Source organism: Malaclemys terrapin, chromosome 4 (assembly GCF_027887155.1).
Source record: "Malaclemys terrapin pileata isolate rMalTer1 chromosome 4, rMalTer1.hap1, whole genome shotgun sequence".
NCBI classification, from domain to species: domain Eukaryota; kingdom Metazoa; phylum Chordata; order Testudines; family Emydidae; genus Malaclemys; species Malaclemys terrapin.
The window spans coordinates 112,689,514-112,708,720 of record NC_071508.1 but is presented as its reverse complement, the minus strand read 5'-3'; the positions used below and the strand labels follow the sequence as shown (position 1 = coordinate 112,708,720).

Here is a 19,207-nt window from a genome sequence, read left to right as displayed (position 1 = left end):
TACCCTTGTACATTTTAAATGTGTCTGGCACGGATGGAAAAAGAAAGAGCTAAACGTAGTCATCGGTGCGTTGGGGGAGCTGACATGGACCTGCCGAGATGGCTGCTGTTTTGTACCTTTGGTTTTTAGGGGATTTTGTTTGCTTGTTGGTGTAATCATGTGCATTGACTATACAATAACGACAGCCAGACACACACGCACAGCGCTCTGTTGCTGTTACAGAGTTCCTCGCACAACGCCGAAGGTTGCAGCTGGGGCAGCACTTAGCAGTTGTTTTGTGCATTTCCTAATTTTGCGCATGTAGGGACAACAGTCATTGAGGTAATCTGCAGATCTGTGGCTTCAACGGATAAATTAGAGTTTGGGATTTGATCCGTATTGCAGGGGATTAGAGCAACCACCCTTTCTCTCTTCCCTTCTTCCCTCACCTTCCTTCGGACATGCAACACAAAAATTGGCCCTGCCTGTAACAGGAACTCCTGTAGCAGAGAAAAGGGGAGCCGCGGAGCGAGCTTGGTGTTGATGCAGCGGCAGACCGAGGCTCCAGACACCGCAGCCTCTGGAATCTCAATGGCAATGCCGCCTGCAAGCTCCCTGAAGCCAGGCACGGGGGCTGTGACAGTAACAGCTCGGAAATGAGGAGCGATCGTTCCCCAAGGAGCTTGTCTCTGTCACATGCCACTGAACTGGTGGGGGTTTCATTGCAGGGGGTGAGTGTGGCAGACGGGAGGGAGGGATGGGGGAGAGCAGCAGAGAGGGCATTGCCAGGAGCAAACAGGGGAGCCGGGGGGATGGGGAACCTGGAAGGAAATGGACGCATCAAGTATCCGTCCGAGGCGGTGATGTTTGTTCTCTTCTTGCTCTCCCTGCAGGAATGTAATCCACAATGCTAGTTCTCAGGGTGCTCAATGTTGTTGCTCCAGCCTACTTCCTGTGCATCTCCTTAGTGACCTTCGTCCTCCAGCTCTTTCTCTTCATCCCCAGCATGTTCAAAGACCCTTCCACCACCCCACTTTTCTCTCCTGCTCTGCTGCATGGGGCCCTCTTCCTCTTCCTCTCAGCTAATGCCCTGGGGAACTACATCCTTGTGATACAGAACTCCCCTGAGGACCTTGGCAAGTGCCTGAACTCGGGCGGAGGAGCCGAAGTGGTGGCGGACCGGCCGGACAGAAGCAGGTCCCCTTGCTCAGCCTTGCCCAGCACCCACTTCTGTAGACTGTGTGCCAGAGTCACCCAAAGGCATGACCACCACTGTTTCTTCACAGGGAACTGCATCGGGAGCAGGAACATGCGGAACTTCGTCATGTTCTGCCTCTACACCTCCTTGGCTTGTCTCGACTCCCTGGTGGCAGGGCTGGCTTACATTTCTGCAGTGCTCTCTATGTCCTTTGCAAACCCACTGGCCTTCCTCACCCTCCTGCCTCACTCCATCAGCCAGTTCTTCTCAGGTAAGCGGCCTCTCTCCCAGAGAAAGAACATGGTCTCCCTTTGCCCAAATGCCTCACTTGGGTCCTGCTCTTTCCCAGGCAACTTTGTGAGGGGCGGAGGGCGGGGAAAGGGAAGGGAGGGGTTCCTGTGCTCACGGATCTCTTCATTGAGGCTTGGGGTACGTTTCCTGCAGGACTTTAGCACTGTTATCAAAGGCCCTATTGAAATCGAGGCTGGCTGGGCCCCAGCCAGGTTCCAGACACAGTCCTCTTCATAATTTATTAGGTTCTAAAAAAACCCAAACCCAGCGCCAAAGACAAAGCGTCAGGGAGCAGGGCTGGTGGGCACAGAGAGAGTCCAGTGCAACTAGGCAGCAGGAGAAAGAATTCCACTCATTATCCTAAAGCAGAGGGGTGCCTCCGTGGGTGGCTGGGGCTGGTTCTCAAGTTCTTCAGAGGGGGGAACCATATCCTAATAGAGATTGACTGGTGGACACTTCCCCTTCCATTTGCCATCACCTGGTCACACCTCCACTCCCATTAGACACACACCCAGCCCCACCGCCTTTCCCATTCACCACCATCCAGCCTCACCTTCTCTTCAATTTGCCATCACCCTGCCCCATCTCCCCATCATAAAACACACACCAGCCCCACCTCCTTTCCCATTAGACATCACCCAGCCCAGTCACCCCTCTCATTAGACACAAGCCCAGACCCACTTCCTTTCCCCTCCCAATAAACACACCTCGCCCCACATCCCTTCCCTGTGGCAAGTACAGCAGCTGCTTGCATGGAAAATCAGTGTTAGGAAATTATGTTAGCTTCTTTCAATGCTATCTAGCAGGTGGAAACAAAGAAGAGAATTAGTATGATGTGACCAACCAGCTCTCCACAGACCTCCAGATAGTTCTTTGCAGACCACAGTTTGAGAGCCACCATTGATCTCTGAAAGCGCCCCACGCCAAAAGCAAATGTATTCAGAGGAATAATCTCTTGCTGCTGACTCTGCCTTTTTATGCCTTTCAAGGTGCCCTTTCCCCATCCGCATCTTTTCCTGCTCCTCATCAATTCTCCCCCTATTCCTCTAACTTCTTTTCCTGATCCTTCTCCCACAAATCTGCCTCAGCACCTCTAGTTCTGTCCCTCCTCATCTCACCATGCCCCTGAGCCTCTCCAAATGCACCAAGTCTAAATTTGAGACAAAACCCTAGAATGAAGGGCATTTGAAAAGTCGCTACACAGAAAGCTTATAGACTAGTGGTACTCTGAAAGTGACTAAGTAAAAATGTTATTCTTTTAACCATCAGACCTGCAGCCTGTGTGTATCAGAATCAGATCTCCTCACTTTACTGACTAAAACAGGACTGCTGCTCTGACCCCTGCAGAGCCACTCAGCTCAGGGAGAGGATCAGGACTGTATTCTGGGGTCATGAATCAACAGGACTGTTACTATGTTTTGATACAGAATTTTGCTAATGATACATGAGCCAGAAGGAACCCAGCTTGATTTTCAGATTCCAGGCTGAGAAGGCTGGCATTTAAAAACAAACAAGCAGAAATTTACTTAGAAAAGTATCCAATTTTGGCATGGTAGTCACTGAAAGACAATAGACATGGAACCCTGCCATGAGATTTTGATGGAGTCACTTTTCCAAGTAGAACCACATTTTAAATAACATTGGATAAACTTCTTCAGAATGAATAACGCCAGACTTGATGCTCTCCTCTTCTAAGCTATGCTTGACACAGCAAAATGGAGTGGGGGAAAGAGGTGAGGAGGCTACCAGGGTGTTGGTTATGACTCTTTGATTCTGTGGGCTGATCTGCATCAACCCTGGCATATGTTAGAGCAAAACCCTAGGCTTCACTAATTTATGCCACTAGTGTATGGACCCTAAGGGACCATGTATTAACTGAGGATCAGTGCAGCAGAGCAGAACTCCACCACACTCCAACACATCCTTTTCCTCCTCTGACATGCTCTCTATGCTGGCAGCAAGTGACCACTGGAATAGGAGATGGATCTGTTAGTTTTATGCCAGCTGGATTAATTCTCAGCTGGCTAGTTGTGGCCAGAACCTGTGTTCAAAAGGCACAAAAGAGCCAGAATGTATATCAGAATTTGTTCCAGTATCTCTAAATTCAGCATAACGATTCAGCATTTCTGGCATAAATAATGTGCAGCAATACGAGTGAGATCACATCAGGTTCACAAGGAACAGAAGTAAATTTGGGTTTAAAATGGTCTCTGGTAATGATGGGCAAATGAGGGGTATTTTTGTAAATGTCTGTCAGATTGGATCTACTGACAAAACTATAGACTACTGTTTATTTGGATAACCTAAGAATAAGATGAATAAACCTTATGTTCATTTCACTCTTGTGCTTCCAATAAATGCTGAGAAGCCCATGCTTGTATCTGACCTTCCTATTCAATATTTCAAGTTACCCTCACTAACCGAATTAGTATGAGGATTCTTCACTTCCTTAAGGGGATCTATTCTCCCCTTGCCATGTTGTGCATGATGTCTACTGGGATCTGACAATAAAAGAAAGGTGATATTGAATTTAAAAAGCAATGTTTAATGGTTCAAGTGTTCAGGACTGAAAAGCCAGATGCTGTAATCTGTTTGAAAAAAAACATTGTGTGAATGTTCTCTCCTAGCCAAGTCCAAAACTTGAAGTGAAGTCAAAGTGTAATTTTGTGGCAGCCAACAGCTAGACTATTAATTACAGCATTTCAAGATGGAGAAGCTGGAATTCATAGATTTTAAGGCCAGAAGGGACTATTAGATCATCTACTCTGAACTCCTGTATCACACAATTCCAATAACTGGAGGAGCCATGAGCTACTTACAGCCAGCCACCCAGCCCTGTTCTGGTGACTCCTGGTGAGAGAGGATGAGGGAGGACTGGCTGTAAGACTAGCCAGCACTCCTGCATGGTTCCCTGTGGTGACTTCTGCTGAGAGAGGCTTGGATTAGAGTAACTTGAGTTGTCCCCCCTGCACCATTCCTACATTCTTCTCTTCAGGAGGGAAAGGTAACATTAGAGAAGTTCTTTTAAAAGACCTGTAAGGAATTAGTTATGATAGATTTCATAGTTATATAAGTACTAAAATATTGGCAGAACCTGAGCGGGTGCAAATTGGCCTATATACTGATATCATACTATATATATATATAGATATATAGGGCCAGAATTATAGCTGCTGTAAATTTTCACAGCTCCATTGACTTCAATGGAATTAGGGCAATTTGCACCAGCTGAGGATCTGCCCATATTTTTTAGTACTTATATGTGTATAAAATTATATATAACTTTTTCAAAACAATGATTAGAAGTACCTCTCAGATTCAGTGTTTCCATAAGTCTGTTAGCGTGCTGTAGCCATGTACACAAGAGATGCTACTGTGCTGCAAGCTAGTGCATTGTAGATTCAGACCCTGCTTTGCTGTGCAAAAACATCCCGGGTAGAAAAGTCCTATGTCATTTAGGCACTTTTGAAAATGTTACTAACAATGATTAAAATACATTTTATATTTTGTGGAATTTTCACAAAAATTCCTTTAAGCCCTGATCCTACATATTAACAGTATAAACACTAGTCTACTCTAACCTCTACCATTTTAATATTTTCCCCAACAGTATTAGTTGCATTGATTATCATGAATGAAATACTTCAGTTAGAATAATTAGAATGATTAATTCTCTTTTTCCTTCTAGCTCTCCAGTTGTATAATTGTTACAGAATATAATTCAGTTTCCAGGACTCGTCAGGTTGGATATTTCTGGAGGGCTAATATACTACTATGTGGGGTGTGTATAAAATGCTGTTTCTTTTTTCTCTTCCCCCTCTCCTGGCTCTGGAACTGCAGGAGCTCTCCTTAGCTCTGAAATGTTTGTCATTCTCATGCTGTACCTCTGGCTTGGAATTGGACTTGCCTGTGCTGGCTTCTGTTCCCACCAGATACTGTTGATCTTACGAGGGCAAACTCGCTACCAGGTGCGGAAGGGGATGGTGGTAAGAGCCCGGCCCTGGAAGAAGAACCTGCAGGATGTCTTTGGGAAGAGGTGGCTAATAGGACTTCTCATTCCTATACTAAATGTGGGAAGTGACTATCACAGGCATAAAGACAAGTAACTCTCCACAACACATACACACTGATATACCCCTACTTTCTCATACTCTGCTGCAACATGGCAAAGTTGGGATATTCCATCTCTCAGTACTGCAGACTCTGGGGGGAAGGGATTGGCTAGCAAACTGAACAGAAATAAGGGATTGTCTTTCTGTTCTGTGCTTGTACAGTGCCTAGCACAATGGGGTCCACATCCATGACTAGGGCTCCTAGCCGCTATGTTAATACAAATAATAAATATTAATAAGGAGATCACAAACCATGTAGATGAAGAGATACTGCCGCTTTGTAGACACATCACTGCACCTGTGTACATGGCAACAGTCTCTGTACTATTAGAAAAATAATATTCAAATCCTCCTTTAGGCTCCTTTCTCACTCTTTTATCTCCCCCCTCTCTCTTGCTCTCTCTCTTATCTAACCTATGCCTTCTCCCACAACTGGCAGCAGGATCCTTCTCCATTTAGCTGATAGTCCATGCTATCATGACTAGATTGTAAGCAAAGTATATGTTCCTGTGGGGGGTTTCCAAGTTGGAGCTTTATGAAGCAAAGTGACCTGAGACAGAAAGAAGCATTTAACAATGAAACTTTAGTGCAGCCAAACCCTCTAGGAAGAGGCTGCTAGGAAGGCAGAGAGAGTCTAGTCTCAATTGACTAGAAATTAGGGATGGAAAGGACTTATTAGGTCTCTTGATCTCCAATTATTCTTGATCTCTTTCCTTCGTATGAAGGGATAGCAGCTAATAGACTGACCATGAGGCCTATCAGGATTGCAACTCTATTGGCTGCTTCTCAGAGTATTTCTTCTTCAGCTCCCCACCCCCAACCCTTGCCTTATGACACAGTCCATGGCACAATTGTCTATCCCGCTCCAAGGACCAGCAAGCGGATCTAATAATGGACCTTGGATCAAATAAGGCAGAGATACAAGGAAAGAAAACTGTGAGCATGAATGGAAAAGATGCATTTGAGAGTTGGGCTGTGTGTGAGTGATTGTGTGACAGAGGTAGGCTGGGGGTGACTTGCGTGAGTGAGTGACAGAAAGTGCATGCACACAGACTGGGCTGGCAGGAGAGTGTAAGTGGCAGCATTTAAATGTACATCCTGATGTAGCACACAGTCAAAGATGGTTCGTCCATGTTGAGTGGTGTTCAGAGTTCAGACCTCACTGGAAGACCGTGGGGTTCTCCAAAGACCGTGACACTTTGCTATCATTTTGTAGTAGTATTAAAAATTAACAAAATTATTACCTCAAACATTCCTGCCATACCTTTGCCATAGGCTCTTCAGAGGTTCTCAAACTGGGGGGGCATGGAATGTGTTCTGGGGGGGCATGAGAAGCTTTAGGGAAAAAATTACTGCGCATATTCAGAGCTGGGTGGCCAGAGAGTGGTGGCCATACCCAGAGCCGCCAAGAGCAGGTTCGGGCCCCGGTGAAAATTTTTTTTTGGGCCCCCCAGCAAGGGCAGACTGGCTAAACAGGGCCGACAAGAGGGAGGGGGGAAGCTGGCCCCCGGACCCCCTTCCGTACTGCCAGGCCCCAGTAATTTGTACCGGCTTCCCCCACCCCCTTGTCAGCCCTGGCCATACCATATCATGCCATCCTTACTTCTGCGCTACTGCTGGCAGCAGTGCTGTCTTCAGAGCTGGCTGCCTGGCCAGCAGCTGCCACTCTCCACTCTGCCTTCAGAGCTGGAAAGTCAAAGAGCGGCAGCTGCTGGCCAGGTGCTGGTGTGGGGGAGGTCAAGTAAATTACAATAGACACAAAGAAGGGGGGTGCGATCAAGTTTGAGAACGAATGCTTTAGGACATTTCCTCTAGCCCAGGTATAGTGTGGTACATTCATCATGGTGTATCTCCAACAAAGAAGTTAACGGAGTTACTATTGGGATTAATCAGCCCAGTATGTCAGTATGTACTGCTGCAGCAAACCCCATCATATAAGTGCTGAGACACCATGTTGATAGGTGCCTTAAAAAAAGACACTACCACATTTCAAAAATTATCACAGTGCTTTATTCCCAGGGGCTTATTATAATGAGAAGAAGCCTCTGTTATGGTCATCTTTGCATTAGCCAGTGTGGCCTGGATGGGAATCCACTACTTCTCTTAATAGACTGGAAGGACCGCTGTTAAGCAATGAAAGCTGTATTTCTTCCTTGAACACCACTCTTAATCTATCCTGGGGGGAGGAGCATAATACCTGCTATCAAAGTTGTGTTTCTCCCATAGCAGTGCACAGCAGTCATTCCTACAGACAGACAGCTCTAGCATGATCCCAGAGTGTACACAAGTAACAAACAGACACAGTACATTGTGATGAGCTGCGTGATCTTGAGAATATACTGCAGAAATAACTAGTTGTGTAGGTAGAACACACATAAACAATATTCTTTCCACATTGAATGTGTGTTCGCATGAACACACCAGTATTTACATGTATAGTATGCTGTATTTTCACTAACAGACAACAATAAAGTGTTTTGATTTTTTAAGTTATCTTCTGGATGTTGTGATCTTTAACTGCTCTTTTGTTCTATTTGTGTGTGTGGACATGTATGTGTATAACAGCATATTTAGCCACCTTATATGTATAGTAGGAAGAAATTAGGAGTCAGGTCTCCTGGGTTCTTTTCCTGGCTCTGCCACTAATTCACTGTGTGACCTTGGGCAAGCCACTTCATCTCTCTACTTTAGTCACCCCATCTGAAAATGGATCTAATAACATAGCAGGGTTGTGAGGTTTAATTTGTGTTTGTAAAGTCTTAGGAGGTCCTCAGATGAAATGTGCTAGAAAAGTGTTACTATTATTATTATCCACAGCTAGCTTGTCCAAGTGAATTACTACCTACTAGTACCCATACAACAGAAAAGTTCACCTTGACACTATCTCAACTAGGAAATGAATTAATTGTTTCTGACAGTCCCCTAGTTATTGGATTGTGAGGAAGCACTTTGCACTGTATGCCTGACCTTAGAAGTATTCCCAGCATATTCTTATTCCACAGTCTAGCTATCCAACTTCCTCTTCTCATCACTGATTCTATTTTTTATTCCTAAAGGGGACAGGCTTGCAAGACTTCAGCCAGTAGCTTTTTTTGTGTCAGCACAAATTATGAAATTATGTTGTGGACTTCTCATCCTCTGCCTGTGCCATTTTATTGGCACTGTTGGTTTGGTCAACTACTGCTATTCACTGCCTGCAGACATGCTACCTCAGACTGTCATCTCATCAGGTATCACATATTACAGGGGCCAGCTCAGTACTTGGAAGGGGGAAACTTCCAAAGAAAACACAGATATTACACAAAGTAATGCTAGTGATTCAGTAAAAATCACTATTCTCTCCAAATCAGTAACCAGTGCCCCAGCCTGGTGTTAGAGACAGCTATGCTGACGGAAGATCCTGACCATTTCAGTCATAAAAAATTTCCACATTTTTAGCAAGTGTTAATCCTGGTATCACAGCCAAATTGCAGTATGGGGAACTGTATTGTGACTCCCTAAAATTCCTCCTGCAATTTCAGTTATTCCTCACTTCCTGACCTAAGTTGATGTGTTGTGTTATGTGGGCTGTTAAATAGCTTTTCTGAACCATGCTACAGGTGCCTGCATTTCAGTGGTAGTTAAGTGACTTCTGCTTGTATATCTTCTTGCAATTAATGTCTTTTGGGATGAAAGGCACTATAGAAATGTAACATTATTGTGGTATTGTATGTTGGCTTATCTCTCTGCTCTCCTCCCAACTCTGTGAACTGCAACATCCAAAATCTAAGAGTGGTGAGTCCCTTGGGAGCAGCAGTTGTCAGAGCTTCTCACTTATCCAAACACCCAGACATCTCTTCTATATGGTACCTAAGGGTTCATCAAAATCCCAGAGGGAAAAGAACCCAAATTTTAACGACTCCAACCAGAACCTTTGCTCCTGGCTGAGACTTGGCAAATTAGGTCCAAGCCCAAGAGCAACATAGTTACTTCCAACAAATTCTCAGGAAATCAGTTTGATGGTTCTAAAGTTTGATAAAAGTAAAGGAAAAAATTCTTCCCATTTTCAGCTTTTGGAAAGCTTTTTCTTAATGTTCAGAATAACAATAACAACAATTACAATAATAAAAACACATTTTGCAAGGTGATGGTCTCTAACAGGGGTAACTGCTTCTACTATTTTGAAAACTAAATATTAAGGGCTTAGTCATGTTTGAAAACCCAGCATTGTGCTGAGAGTGGTGTGAAGGTGGAGTGCACCATAAGGTTCTCCAGGGGGTAGGGGGTATCAGATGCTGCTCTCTGAGTCCAGTCAGGTGTGCTCTATTGGCTGGTACAGGGTTAGGGAAGCTGATTCATGGCCCCATTTCTTACACCCTCTTTGTTGGTTGTGAACATGCACAGGGACCAGGCACATTCTGGCCCTTAATACGGTTTAAGATACTGAACTTTGAAAAGTGGCTATTTCAAAAAATTGTGATTTCGCTGAAGTCTGAAAAAGTCCTAGAAGTGACAGTAGAGACCAAACTAAATGAAAGCTCGTAGTGCAATGTCACTGCCAGAGAAGAGAAGCAGCCATCTTCTGCACTTGGGCACCATAAGCTGGAAGTGAGGACAGCACGTAGCAAGAAAGAATTTGGCCTTGCTTAGGCCGACAAAAACATCTGCACAGATGCAGTGTTACTAACAGGGGTAGATAAAATGACAGATTCACAAGAATAAAAAGGGAACAAGAATAACTGGTTTTGAGTCTGGGTGTCTGTAATTATAAGTTTCTTGCTGGAGTTGCTTTAGTGATAAGTAGAAATTATGAGCCTTTTTTGCTGTTGGTAGGGAAACAGTCAGCCCATTAGGGGTTTCTTTGAGTTTTGCTTTGTTTTGAGTTACCTATAAAAGAGTTTAGTTAGTGTGGAGAAGCTTGGGAGAAGTTCTTTTAAGAGGATTTCTATGAGCTTGGAGCCTGACTGCTACCTCCCCAGTGGCTAGGAGGAAGGCCAGCCACCAGAACCCTGCTGCTAAACACTCAACACCATCTCAGACTTTGGATAATTATATTTTGGGGTGCTCTAAACTATTGTGATTTTAGAGGTACTCAATAAAAACAAGGATTTTTAGGTGGAAGCACTCTTGTGTGTGCCAATCAGACGGAGGTGCTGTATCCCCCATTGATTTATTTCCTGACACCACCTGGAAAACAGAGACTAGTTACCATAGCTTTGAGTTCAGGTAATCCTGGGTAACACCTCACCCGCCCAGGAAAACCGAGTCCCGACTTCAAACCACAGGTCCAATTTCAAACCTCCCAACCTTCAATCCCAGCCCAAACACCAGATCCAATCTATGACAGGCTGTCTGAGTTGAGCCTACCATCATTTCAGATAGTCCCATGCCTGTCAGGTTAGCCATGAAATCTTGAGCTGATTCAGAAAATCATCTACCTGGATGGTGAAACTGGCAAGCACAATCAGCTTGGCAAATCCTCTAGTCCTGCAGCAAGAAATTCATTAGCTTAAGTAGGGACTTTGCTGCACAGTGGGGCAATCTGCACACTAGAATCATCTTAGCTCAATCATGGGACTCACATACAAGATGGAAATGCTGTATCAGACCAAGTGTTTGAGTAGGAGACCCCCTGCATTTTAGGCTGGTTGCAAACACCACAGCCACAAAATCTCTCATTTGCTCACATTGTATTGAATGTGACATTCTGTATTCCTATTTCCACCCCTTTTTCAAACTATTTTAAATTTTGTACAAATTATGCCTTGTAAGGTATCTCCTGAAAACTCATGATTTGCTGATCATTATTGTCCTGGTAAAATATGTGTGGCAACATTTTAAAAGTTATAAGATTCTACTGTATGATGTTACTAAGACATATTCTAAATCTGGGAAAGCAGCCACAAACCAGTTCCTCAGAGATAAAAGACAAATTGATGCCTCATCAGGTGTCAACAGAATCAAATGGACTATCACTTGTTTAAGTGGCCATTCTTTGGCAGGAAAAAGGATCTGAGTGAGAAATGGCAAAAAAAAATCTGGAGGTTCCCATCCCCATATACTTTCTGTCTCCTGAACCCCAGCAGGAGATGATTCTCAAAGAAGAGGGAAAGTGTGAGAATGTGGGACAGACACCCTAAGATATCTCTCCTTTCATCTCTACTCATGGCATCGACAGCACTTAAAGGACAAAGGAAGCATCATTGGACTGTGTAGGGATCCTGGCAGAAATAAATTCAGCCAGTAAGACTGCTAGAACGTGTGGTGAGAGAGTTTTGCTTTGAATTCACTTAGCTTGTTAAGTTAGGTATTAGATGTGTTTCACCTTTTATTTCTTTGTAACCAATTCTGACTTTTATGCCTCATTACTTGTAATCACTTAAAATCAATCTTTCTGTAGTTAATAAACTTGTTTTATTCTTTTATCTAGACCATTGTGTTTGTACTGAAGTGTTTGGGAAACTCCATTTGAGATAACAGGATTTGTGCATATCATTTTCTATTAATAAATGACAGACTTTCTATGAGCTGTATTATCCAGAAGGAGAGACCCGGCAGTACAAGATGCACATTTCTGGAGGAAGTCTGGGACTGGGAATTTGCTGGCATTGCTCTGCAGTGTAATTCAAGAATGGCTGGCCATAGCACTCATACAGTATAGCTGGGAGTAATTTACATGCTGGAGGCTATGTGTGAGTAGACCAGGAGTGGTTGCTCTCACAGTGAAGCAGTGTAAAAGACACACCAGGCTGGAGAATTGTGGTGACACAGCTGTTCAACAGTCTAGATTGTAACCTGGGTAATGTCACAACTTGGCTGGTAATGTCACAACTTGATTGGTAACAACTACGATCCAGCATCATTATCTAACCAGATCTTATTATCTTCTGGGAAAGAGGAGTTTAAGGGGGAAGATGGGTATTGTGTTGATGGGGAAGGAGAGCAAAGGAGTGGAAAACCTGGCAAACTTAGCAGCGGTGCCAAGACTGACCTAGAGATGATAGGATGAAAATGGACAAATTAAATATGAGGTTCCAGTTAAATATGGCAGCATTTTGGGGTGCATAAGAAGATGGATAATAATGCAGGAAGTTGGGAAATGATAACCCCTGTCTAGATAGCTCTGATGCAACCACACCTAGGCTATTGGGGGGAGGGATAGCTCAGTGGTTTGAGCATTTGCCTGCTAAACCCAGGGTTGTGAGCTCAATCCTTGAGGGGACCACTGAGGGATCTGGGGCAAAATCAGTACTTAGTCCTGCTAATGAAGGCAGGGGGCTGGACTCAATGACCTTTCAAGGTCCCTTCCAGTTCTAGGAGATGGGATATCTCCATTAATTTAATATTACATTCAGCATTACATACCTCAGACAAACTGGAGGGATTTCAAAGAGGAGCAACAAATAATTAAGGAGATGAGAGATGGATTTACCAAAAATGATTTAAAAAACTATATCTGTTTATTTTGGATAAATTAAAACAGAGGGGGGTTGTGGAAAGGATATGAAAAGCATCTATAAGTATTTGCCAGGAGTAGGAGGAATTATTTGGATGGGATCAGCAGGTATAATTAGGAGTGATGGGATCAATGTAAGAAAGTAAAATATAGGTTACATTTCAGAAAATACTTCCAGACAGTGAGATCTGTTAGACAGTGAAATAATCTTCCTATGGAAGAGGCTGAAGCTCCATCACTTGGGAGATTTAAAACTAGAATGGCTAAAGCACTAAAGGCAGGGAACAATCCTGCATTGGTGAGAGGATGGGGTGGGGAGATGGACTAGATAAGACCTCATATTTTTTCCTATCTCTAATTTCTATGAAGAAACAAAGATATTTGCACTAATGCCAAATATAACAACTAGCAAACAAACTTAAACTGAGAAAGGGCCAGATAATGAAGGCATTTAGCTAGCATTTCTTTATACACGGTGATGCCTACAAAACACTTGGCAAGAAGAGTTAAGCTGCTGGTGAACTAATATTGTCTCATTATTTCTATGTATTCCCTCATCTGTCTATCTGTATCAATCTGCGGTATTTTGTCTTATACCTAGATGTAAGCTCCTTGGGACAGGGACCATCTTTTTGTTTTGTTTGTACAGCACCTAACAGAATGGTCTTGGACTTGGACTTGGACACCTGGTATAAGACTGGTTTCAGAGTTCTTCTTTTTGGTATAAGACTGAGGCTCCTAAGTGCTAAAGTAATAAAAATACAATAATAAATAACATAATAAAATGAAAAGGGATGTCAAGTGAGTAAAAAAATTAATCGTGATTAATCGCATTGTTAAACAGTAATAGAATCCTATTTATTTAAATATTTTCAAATATATTGATTTCAGTTACAACACAGAATACAAAGTATACAGTGCTCACTTTATATTTATTTTTTATCACAAATATTTGCATGGTAAAAAAGAAACAAAAAATAGTATGTTTCAATTCACCTAATACAAGTACTGTAGTGCAATCTCTTTACTGTGAAAGTTGAACTTACAAATGTAAAATTATGTACAAAAAATAACTGCACTCAAAAATAAAACAATGTAAAACTTTAGAGCCTATAAGCCCACTCAGTCCTACTTCTTGTTCAGCCAATCGCTCAGACAAACAATTTTGTTTATATTTATGGGAGATAATGCTGCCTGTTTCATGTTTACAAGTGTTCACATGGCACTATTGTAGCCAGCGTCACAAGATATTTATGTGCCAGATGCACTAAAAATTCATATGTCCCTTCATGCTTCAACTACTATTCCAGGGGACATGCGTTCATGCTGATGACGGGCTCTGCTCGGTAACAAACCAAAGCAGTGCAGACCAACACATGTTCATTTTCATCTTATGAGTCAGATGCCACCAACAGAAGGTTGATTTTCTTTTTCAGTGGTTCAGGTGCTGTGGTTTCTGCATCAGAGTGTTGCTCTTTTAAGACTTCTGAAAGCGTGGTCCACACCTCATCCCTCTCAGATTTTGGAAGGCACTTCAGATTCTTAAACCTTGGGTCAAGGTCTGTAATTATCTTTAGAAATCTCACATTGGTACCTTCTTGCATTTTGTCAAATCTGCAGTGAAAGTGTTCTTAAAATGAACAACATGTGCTGGGTCATCAACCAAGACTGCCATAACACAAAATATATTGCAGAATGCGATTAAAACAGAGCAGGGAACATACAATTCTCCCCCAAAGAGTTCAGTCACAAATTTAATTAACACATTATTTTTTTTAATGAGTATCATCAGCATGAAAGCATATCCTCTGGAATGGTGGCCGAAGCATGAGGGGTATAAAAATGTTTAGCATGCCTGGCATGTAAATACCTTGCAATGCTGGCTACAACAGTGCCATGCGAACATTTGTTCTCACTTTCAGGTGACATAAAAAAGAAGTGGGCAGCATTAGCTCCCATAAATGTAAACCAACTTGTTTGTCTTAATGATTGGCTGAACAAGAAGTAGAACTGAGTGGACTTGTAGTTTTATATTGTTTTGTTTTTGAGTGAAGTTATGTAACAAAAAAAAATCTACATTTGTAAGTTGCACTTTCACAATAAAGAGATTGCACTACAGTACTTGTATGAGGTGAATTGAAAAATACTATTTTTTTCTCATTTTTACAGTGCAAATATTTGTAATGAAAAATAATAATATAATGTGAGCACTGTACACTTTGTATTCTGTGTTGTAATTGAAATCAATATATTTGAAAATGTAGAAAAACATCCAAAAATATTTAATACATTTAAATTGGTGTTCTATTGTTTAACAGTGCGATAAAAACTGCAATTAATCATGATTACTTTTTTTTTTAGTTTTTCATTTTTTAGTTAAGCGCATGAGTTAACTGCCCTAAAAATAAAATAATAACAATAAAATACACCAGTGACCACATTCTGCCCTGACTTACACTTTGTGCCATCTCAGCTGGTGAGTGCAGAATGAGGCCAACTAATTAGTTGATAAAGTACCAAAGCTTGAAAAAAACAATTAACTGGGCAAACAGAAAAAGTTGTATAAAAAATTGATAACTGAAAGGAGGTATTAGATCTAAATAGAGTTCTCTGGCCTCCCCCAATCCTGCATCTGTAGCATTATTTCCACATAGTAATTATATATATTCACAAGGGGGAATTAACTATCTGTGGAAAAAGGAAAGGATTCATGTATCTCGAAAGCTCTTTCCAGTACAATGACAAGACACAATAATTTTCAGTGTCTCAATATAGCCAGCAGAGGGCACAGCCAAACAGTCTCTTGTTCTTAGAGAGACAAAGTGGGTGAGGTAATATCTTTTATTGGACCAGCTTCTTTTCGTATAAGAGACAAGCTTTTGAGCTACACTCAAAAGCCTGTCTCTTTTGCCAACAGAAGTTTGCCCGGTAAAAGATATTATTTCACCCTCCTTGTATATCTGATATCCTGGAACCAACATGGCTACAACAACTCTGTTGTTCTTACTCTTCTTTTGTCCTTCCAGCTTAGCCTGGGTAGAAAGCTGTGCCTCCACATCAGTGGGAATAGAACAAAGTTCTTTCCTATTTAACTTATGTTTTTTCCCTTTCAAAATAAACTATTGCAGCCTGATTTTCAGAGGTGCCGAGTACCCACAACTCCACTTAAAGTCAGTGGGAGACATACCCATCTAGCACCACTGAAAATCAGGCCCTTTATATAGAACATACAAATAAATACATGAAACTTCAGATGGAATAAGAGAGCTAATCTAAGACTAAACTCCAGTTCTGGAATGGTTTTAAAATGCTGGACAAAAACACCTTTCTGATTGGCTCATGATGTCATAGCACCAAAAATAGATCATTCTGATTACCTTTGTTAGTAATACTCAGGAAATGTCAGGGGAAAACATTTTAAGGTTTTAAATAATTATTGTTTCCTATTAGCAGTAAATGCCTCAAATATTTTGTGGGGACTGAGACGTGCCTTGCAGTATACCCCAGAACTATACAAAGAAATAGAATGTGTACAGTGGGCACAGTGAGTAGCAATGCCTTTGGTGGTAAAATGCAGTGTCACCGTATCGTAAAAGTAGTGAAATGCAGAGCTGTACTGCAACCCTAATCTGTCTCATTGTCAGCAGCAGAGAAGCAACAGGAATCTGTGAAAACTCATGCTGCTGATGATCTTCTAAATACAAGGCCTCAATATAGACCGAGGCCAGAGTTCAGATCACATGTCATATCCCCTCATTTGAGATGATGTTTCCACAATACGGACAGACCACAGGGACTAGGTTGGTAAAATCTCATAATGTTTCACCTCTAGGTGGGAGGCATGGATCAGCGTTCACCTCACACTCCGCATCAGTGCCCGGCCTGGGCTGGGGAAGCTAACCATTCAACCAGCGTACCAAATTTGGTGATTAATCCTGGTCATGTGCCTCCTGAGGCACATTGCGCATAGGCTTAGAAGAAGACCTCTAGGTCTTTACTTCAAATCTCACTCAGCTGAAAATTACAGAAAGTGACGTGTTGAGTTGACTACATGAAATTGATTGGTCTTAGGCCAATTCCTAATTGGGACCGGTTTTTGCATTACAAAATCCATCACCAAAATTGGCCCATTGTTGATAGTTGCAGCAGAGAGATGTATGATTGAATGGATCATGGAGACATGAACTTTCCTTTCAACCCTGTGAGGTGAGGCATGTTGGTGGACTTTGCACGAAACCCGCCTCTGTTGTAGCTGTTTGGTGATTATGCAGAAGACTTCAGTCTCCTGGATTGTCAACCTGTCACTTTTCATACAAGGTAACGTGTATTTTTAAAATATATGAACAAGCTAAACTTGTCACTTGGGAAGGTTGAATGGAATACAGAGGAAAACAAAAGCTTGCTTGGGTTAAAAAGAAGCAAATGATTCTTTAAATAGCTCATGGCAAAGTATCACATTATCTCCGAAGTACTGAGGCAGAATCGACTATCCCATACTCCTACTCTCTCTCATCCCTTGTCAAATGCAGGGAAATATTTATTCTTTCTAAACACTGCAGGTCACTGTGAGATCACATGGAAAATGGATTCTTTATAAACTGCCTGGGATAGAACTGGAGCCTCTCTCAGTAACTGGACACAATCAAAGAGGAGGAAGCTGGCGTTCTACTAGCTCAATTACATGCAGAACAAGAGCTGTCTTTTCTGCTCAGGAGATGGAATTTGCTTACTGAAACTCCAGAGGAAACATAATTGGGGCACAGTCTACATTTCCAATCAAAGCCTAAACCTAAGGATTATGCTGAAGTCAAGGTGCTGGGAGGCTGTATGGATTTTTACTGCCTACAGGCGGTCCCTGAGGCATTAAGAGGATTAGTCTACAGCTAAGAGGAAGGTTCAAAAAAGTTCTTAGTGCTACTTCACCGGAAAATAATCCTTTAAGTTAAGAAACTAGCTGTTGGATTTCTCTCTCCCTCCCCCCACCCCCACATTAATTTAGGGTGGGATTTTCAATAGCATCTAAATGACTTAGAAACATAAGCCCCACTTACAGAGGGACTTGTGCTCCTAAGTCACTTAGACACTTTTGAAAATTCCACACAGTGAATGCAGTAACAAAAATTGCACTGCTGGCTCAGGGAACTGTAGATACTTGAGCTGTCTAGATATCAAATTATGTTTAAAAAATGTCTTCTGTTCCCTGTCTCTCTCTGCCCTCAGGACCCCAAAAGATCTATGTTTCTCTAAGATAATTTTATAAAATAGATACATATAAAACAAACATGGCAGAAGACTCAGAGTCAGAGAGACATTTTGTACCCATTACTGAAAATAGGCTCGATCCCATTCAGGCAAATGTTTAATCATATGCTTAACTTTAAGTAGGTGAATACTCCCATTGACTGTAGCTGAAATAGTCACTTGCTTAATTTTAATCACATTCTTAATTAGATCAGACTACAGCACTCAGCATCTTGCAAGACCAAGCTCAATATGCTTTTTGTGTTAACATCTTGTGACTTCCTTCAGATATATGGAAACACAGCAAATCTAATACATCTTGAGGTTTTTATGACTCCATATGACTTTCATTTGCTGTATCACTATGATGTCATGAAAAGGGGTGTGTGTGGAGGTGAAGTAATGTGTATGGGAATGGTAAGGTAGGCTCTGTCTACACTAGGGAAACTTTCTAACATGATTTCCACTTCACTAATGTTAGCAATGGCAGGCTGTTTAGAAAATTTCCTACTGTTGGCAGGGCTGTGGAATTTACAGTCATTTAAATAAAATTTTCTCTTTTGTTTTTTAAAACAGAAATGAATCAGGCTTCTTGTTGGGTGGTGGGATCACAGAGGCAACTCAACCACTCATTGGACAGTTGATTTTGTTTCATTTGGATAACGTTATGGTTACAAATAGTGTTGAGATGCCCAGGTATTTATTCAGGCTTTTAAGGTGGTCTAATATCACAGCTATGACAACACAGGCATGACACATAATAAACAATAATTTAGCACTTGTCAGCTGAGCTGCTTGAAGTGCTTTATGAAGGTAAGTATCATTATCCCCATTTTCCAGATAGGGAAACTAAAGCGCTGAAATGTGAAGTGACCTGCCCAAGGTGAAGCAAGGAATTGAACCCAGACATCCTCAATTGTAGTCATAAGCAATAATATAAATTATTAGCAG

At 42.1% G+C, this 19,207-nt stretch overlaps 1 protein-coding gene across 1 annotated transcript; it reads left to right on the top strand.

Moving 5' to 3' along the window:
* The first annotated feature begins 239 nt into the window (after positions 1-239).
* ZDHHC22 (zinc finger DHHC-type palmitoyltransferase 22) lies at positions 240-8,067 on the top strand. Its single transcript, XM_054027360.1, has 3 exons — positions 240-321; positions 873-1,448; positions 5,309-8,067. Exons 2-3 carry the CDS (start codon positions 887-889, stop codon positions 5,572-5,574), a joined length of 828 nt encoding a protein of 275 aa, XP_053883335.1. The 5' UTR covers positions 240-321; positions 873-886; the 3' UTR covers positions 5,575-8,067.
* The last annotated feature ends 11,140 nt before the right edge of the window (positions 8,068-19,207 follow it).

What these genes read in the sequence shown, in the direction of transcription:
- ZDHHC22 (XM_054027360.1), top strand. Translation starts at nt 887, where the DNA reads ATGCTAGTTCTCAGGGTGCTCAATGTTGTTGCTCCAGCCTACTTCCTG. An exon ending in CATCAGCCAGTTCTTCTCAG is followed by an intron (nt 1,449 to 5,308) that starts GTAAGCGGCCTC and finishes CTGGAACTGCAG; the next exon opens with GAGCTCTCCTTAGCTCTGAA.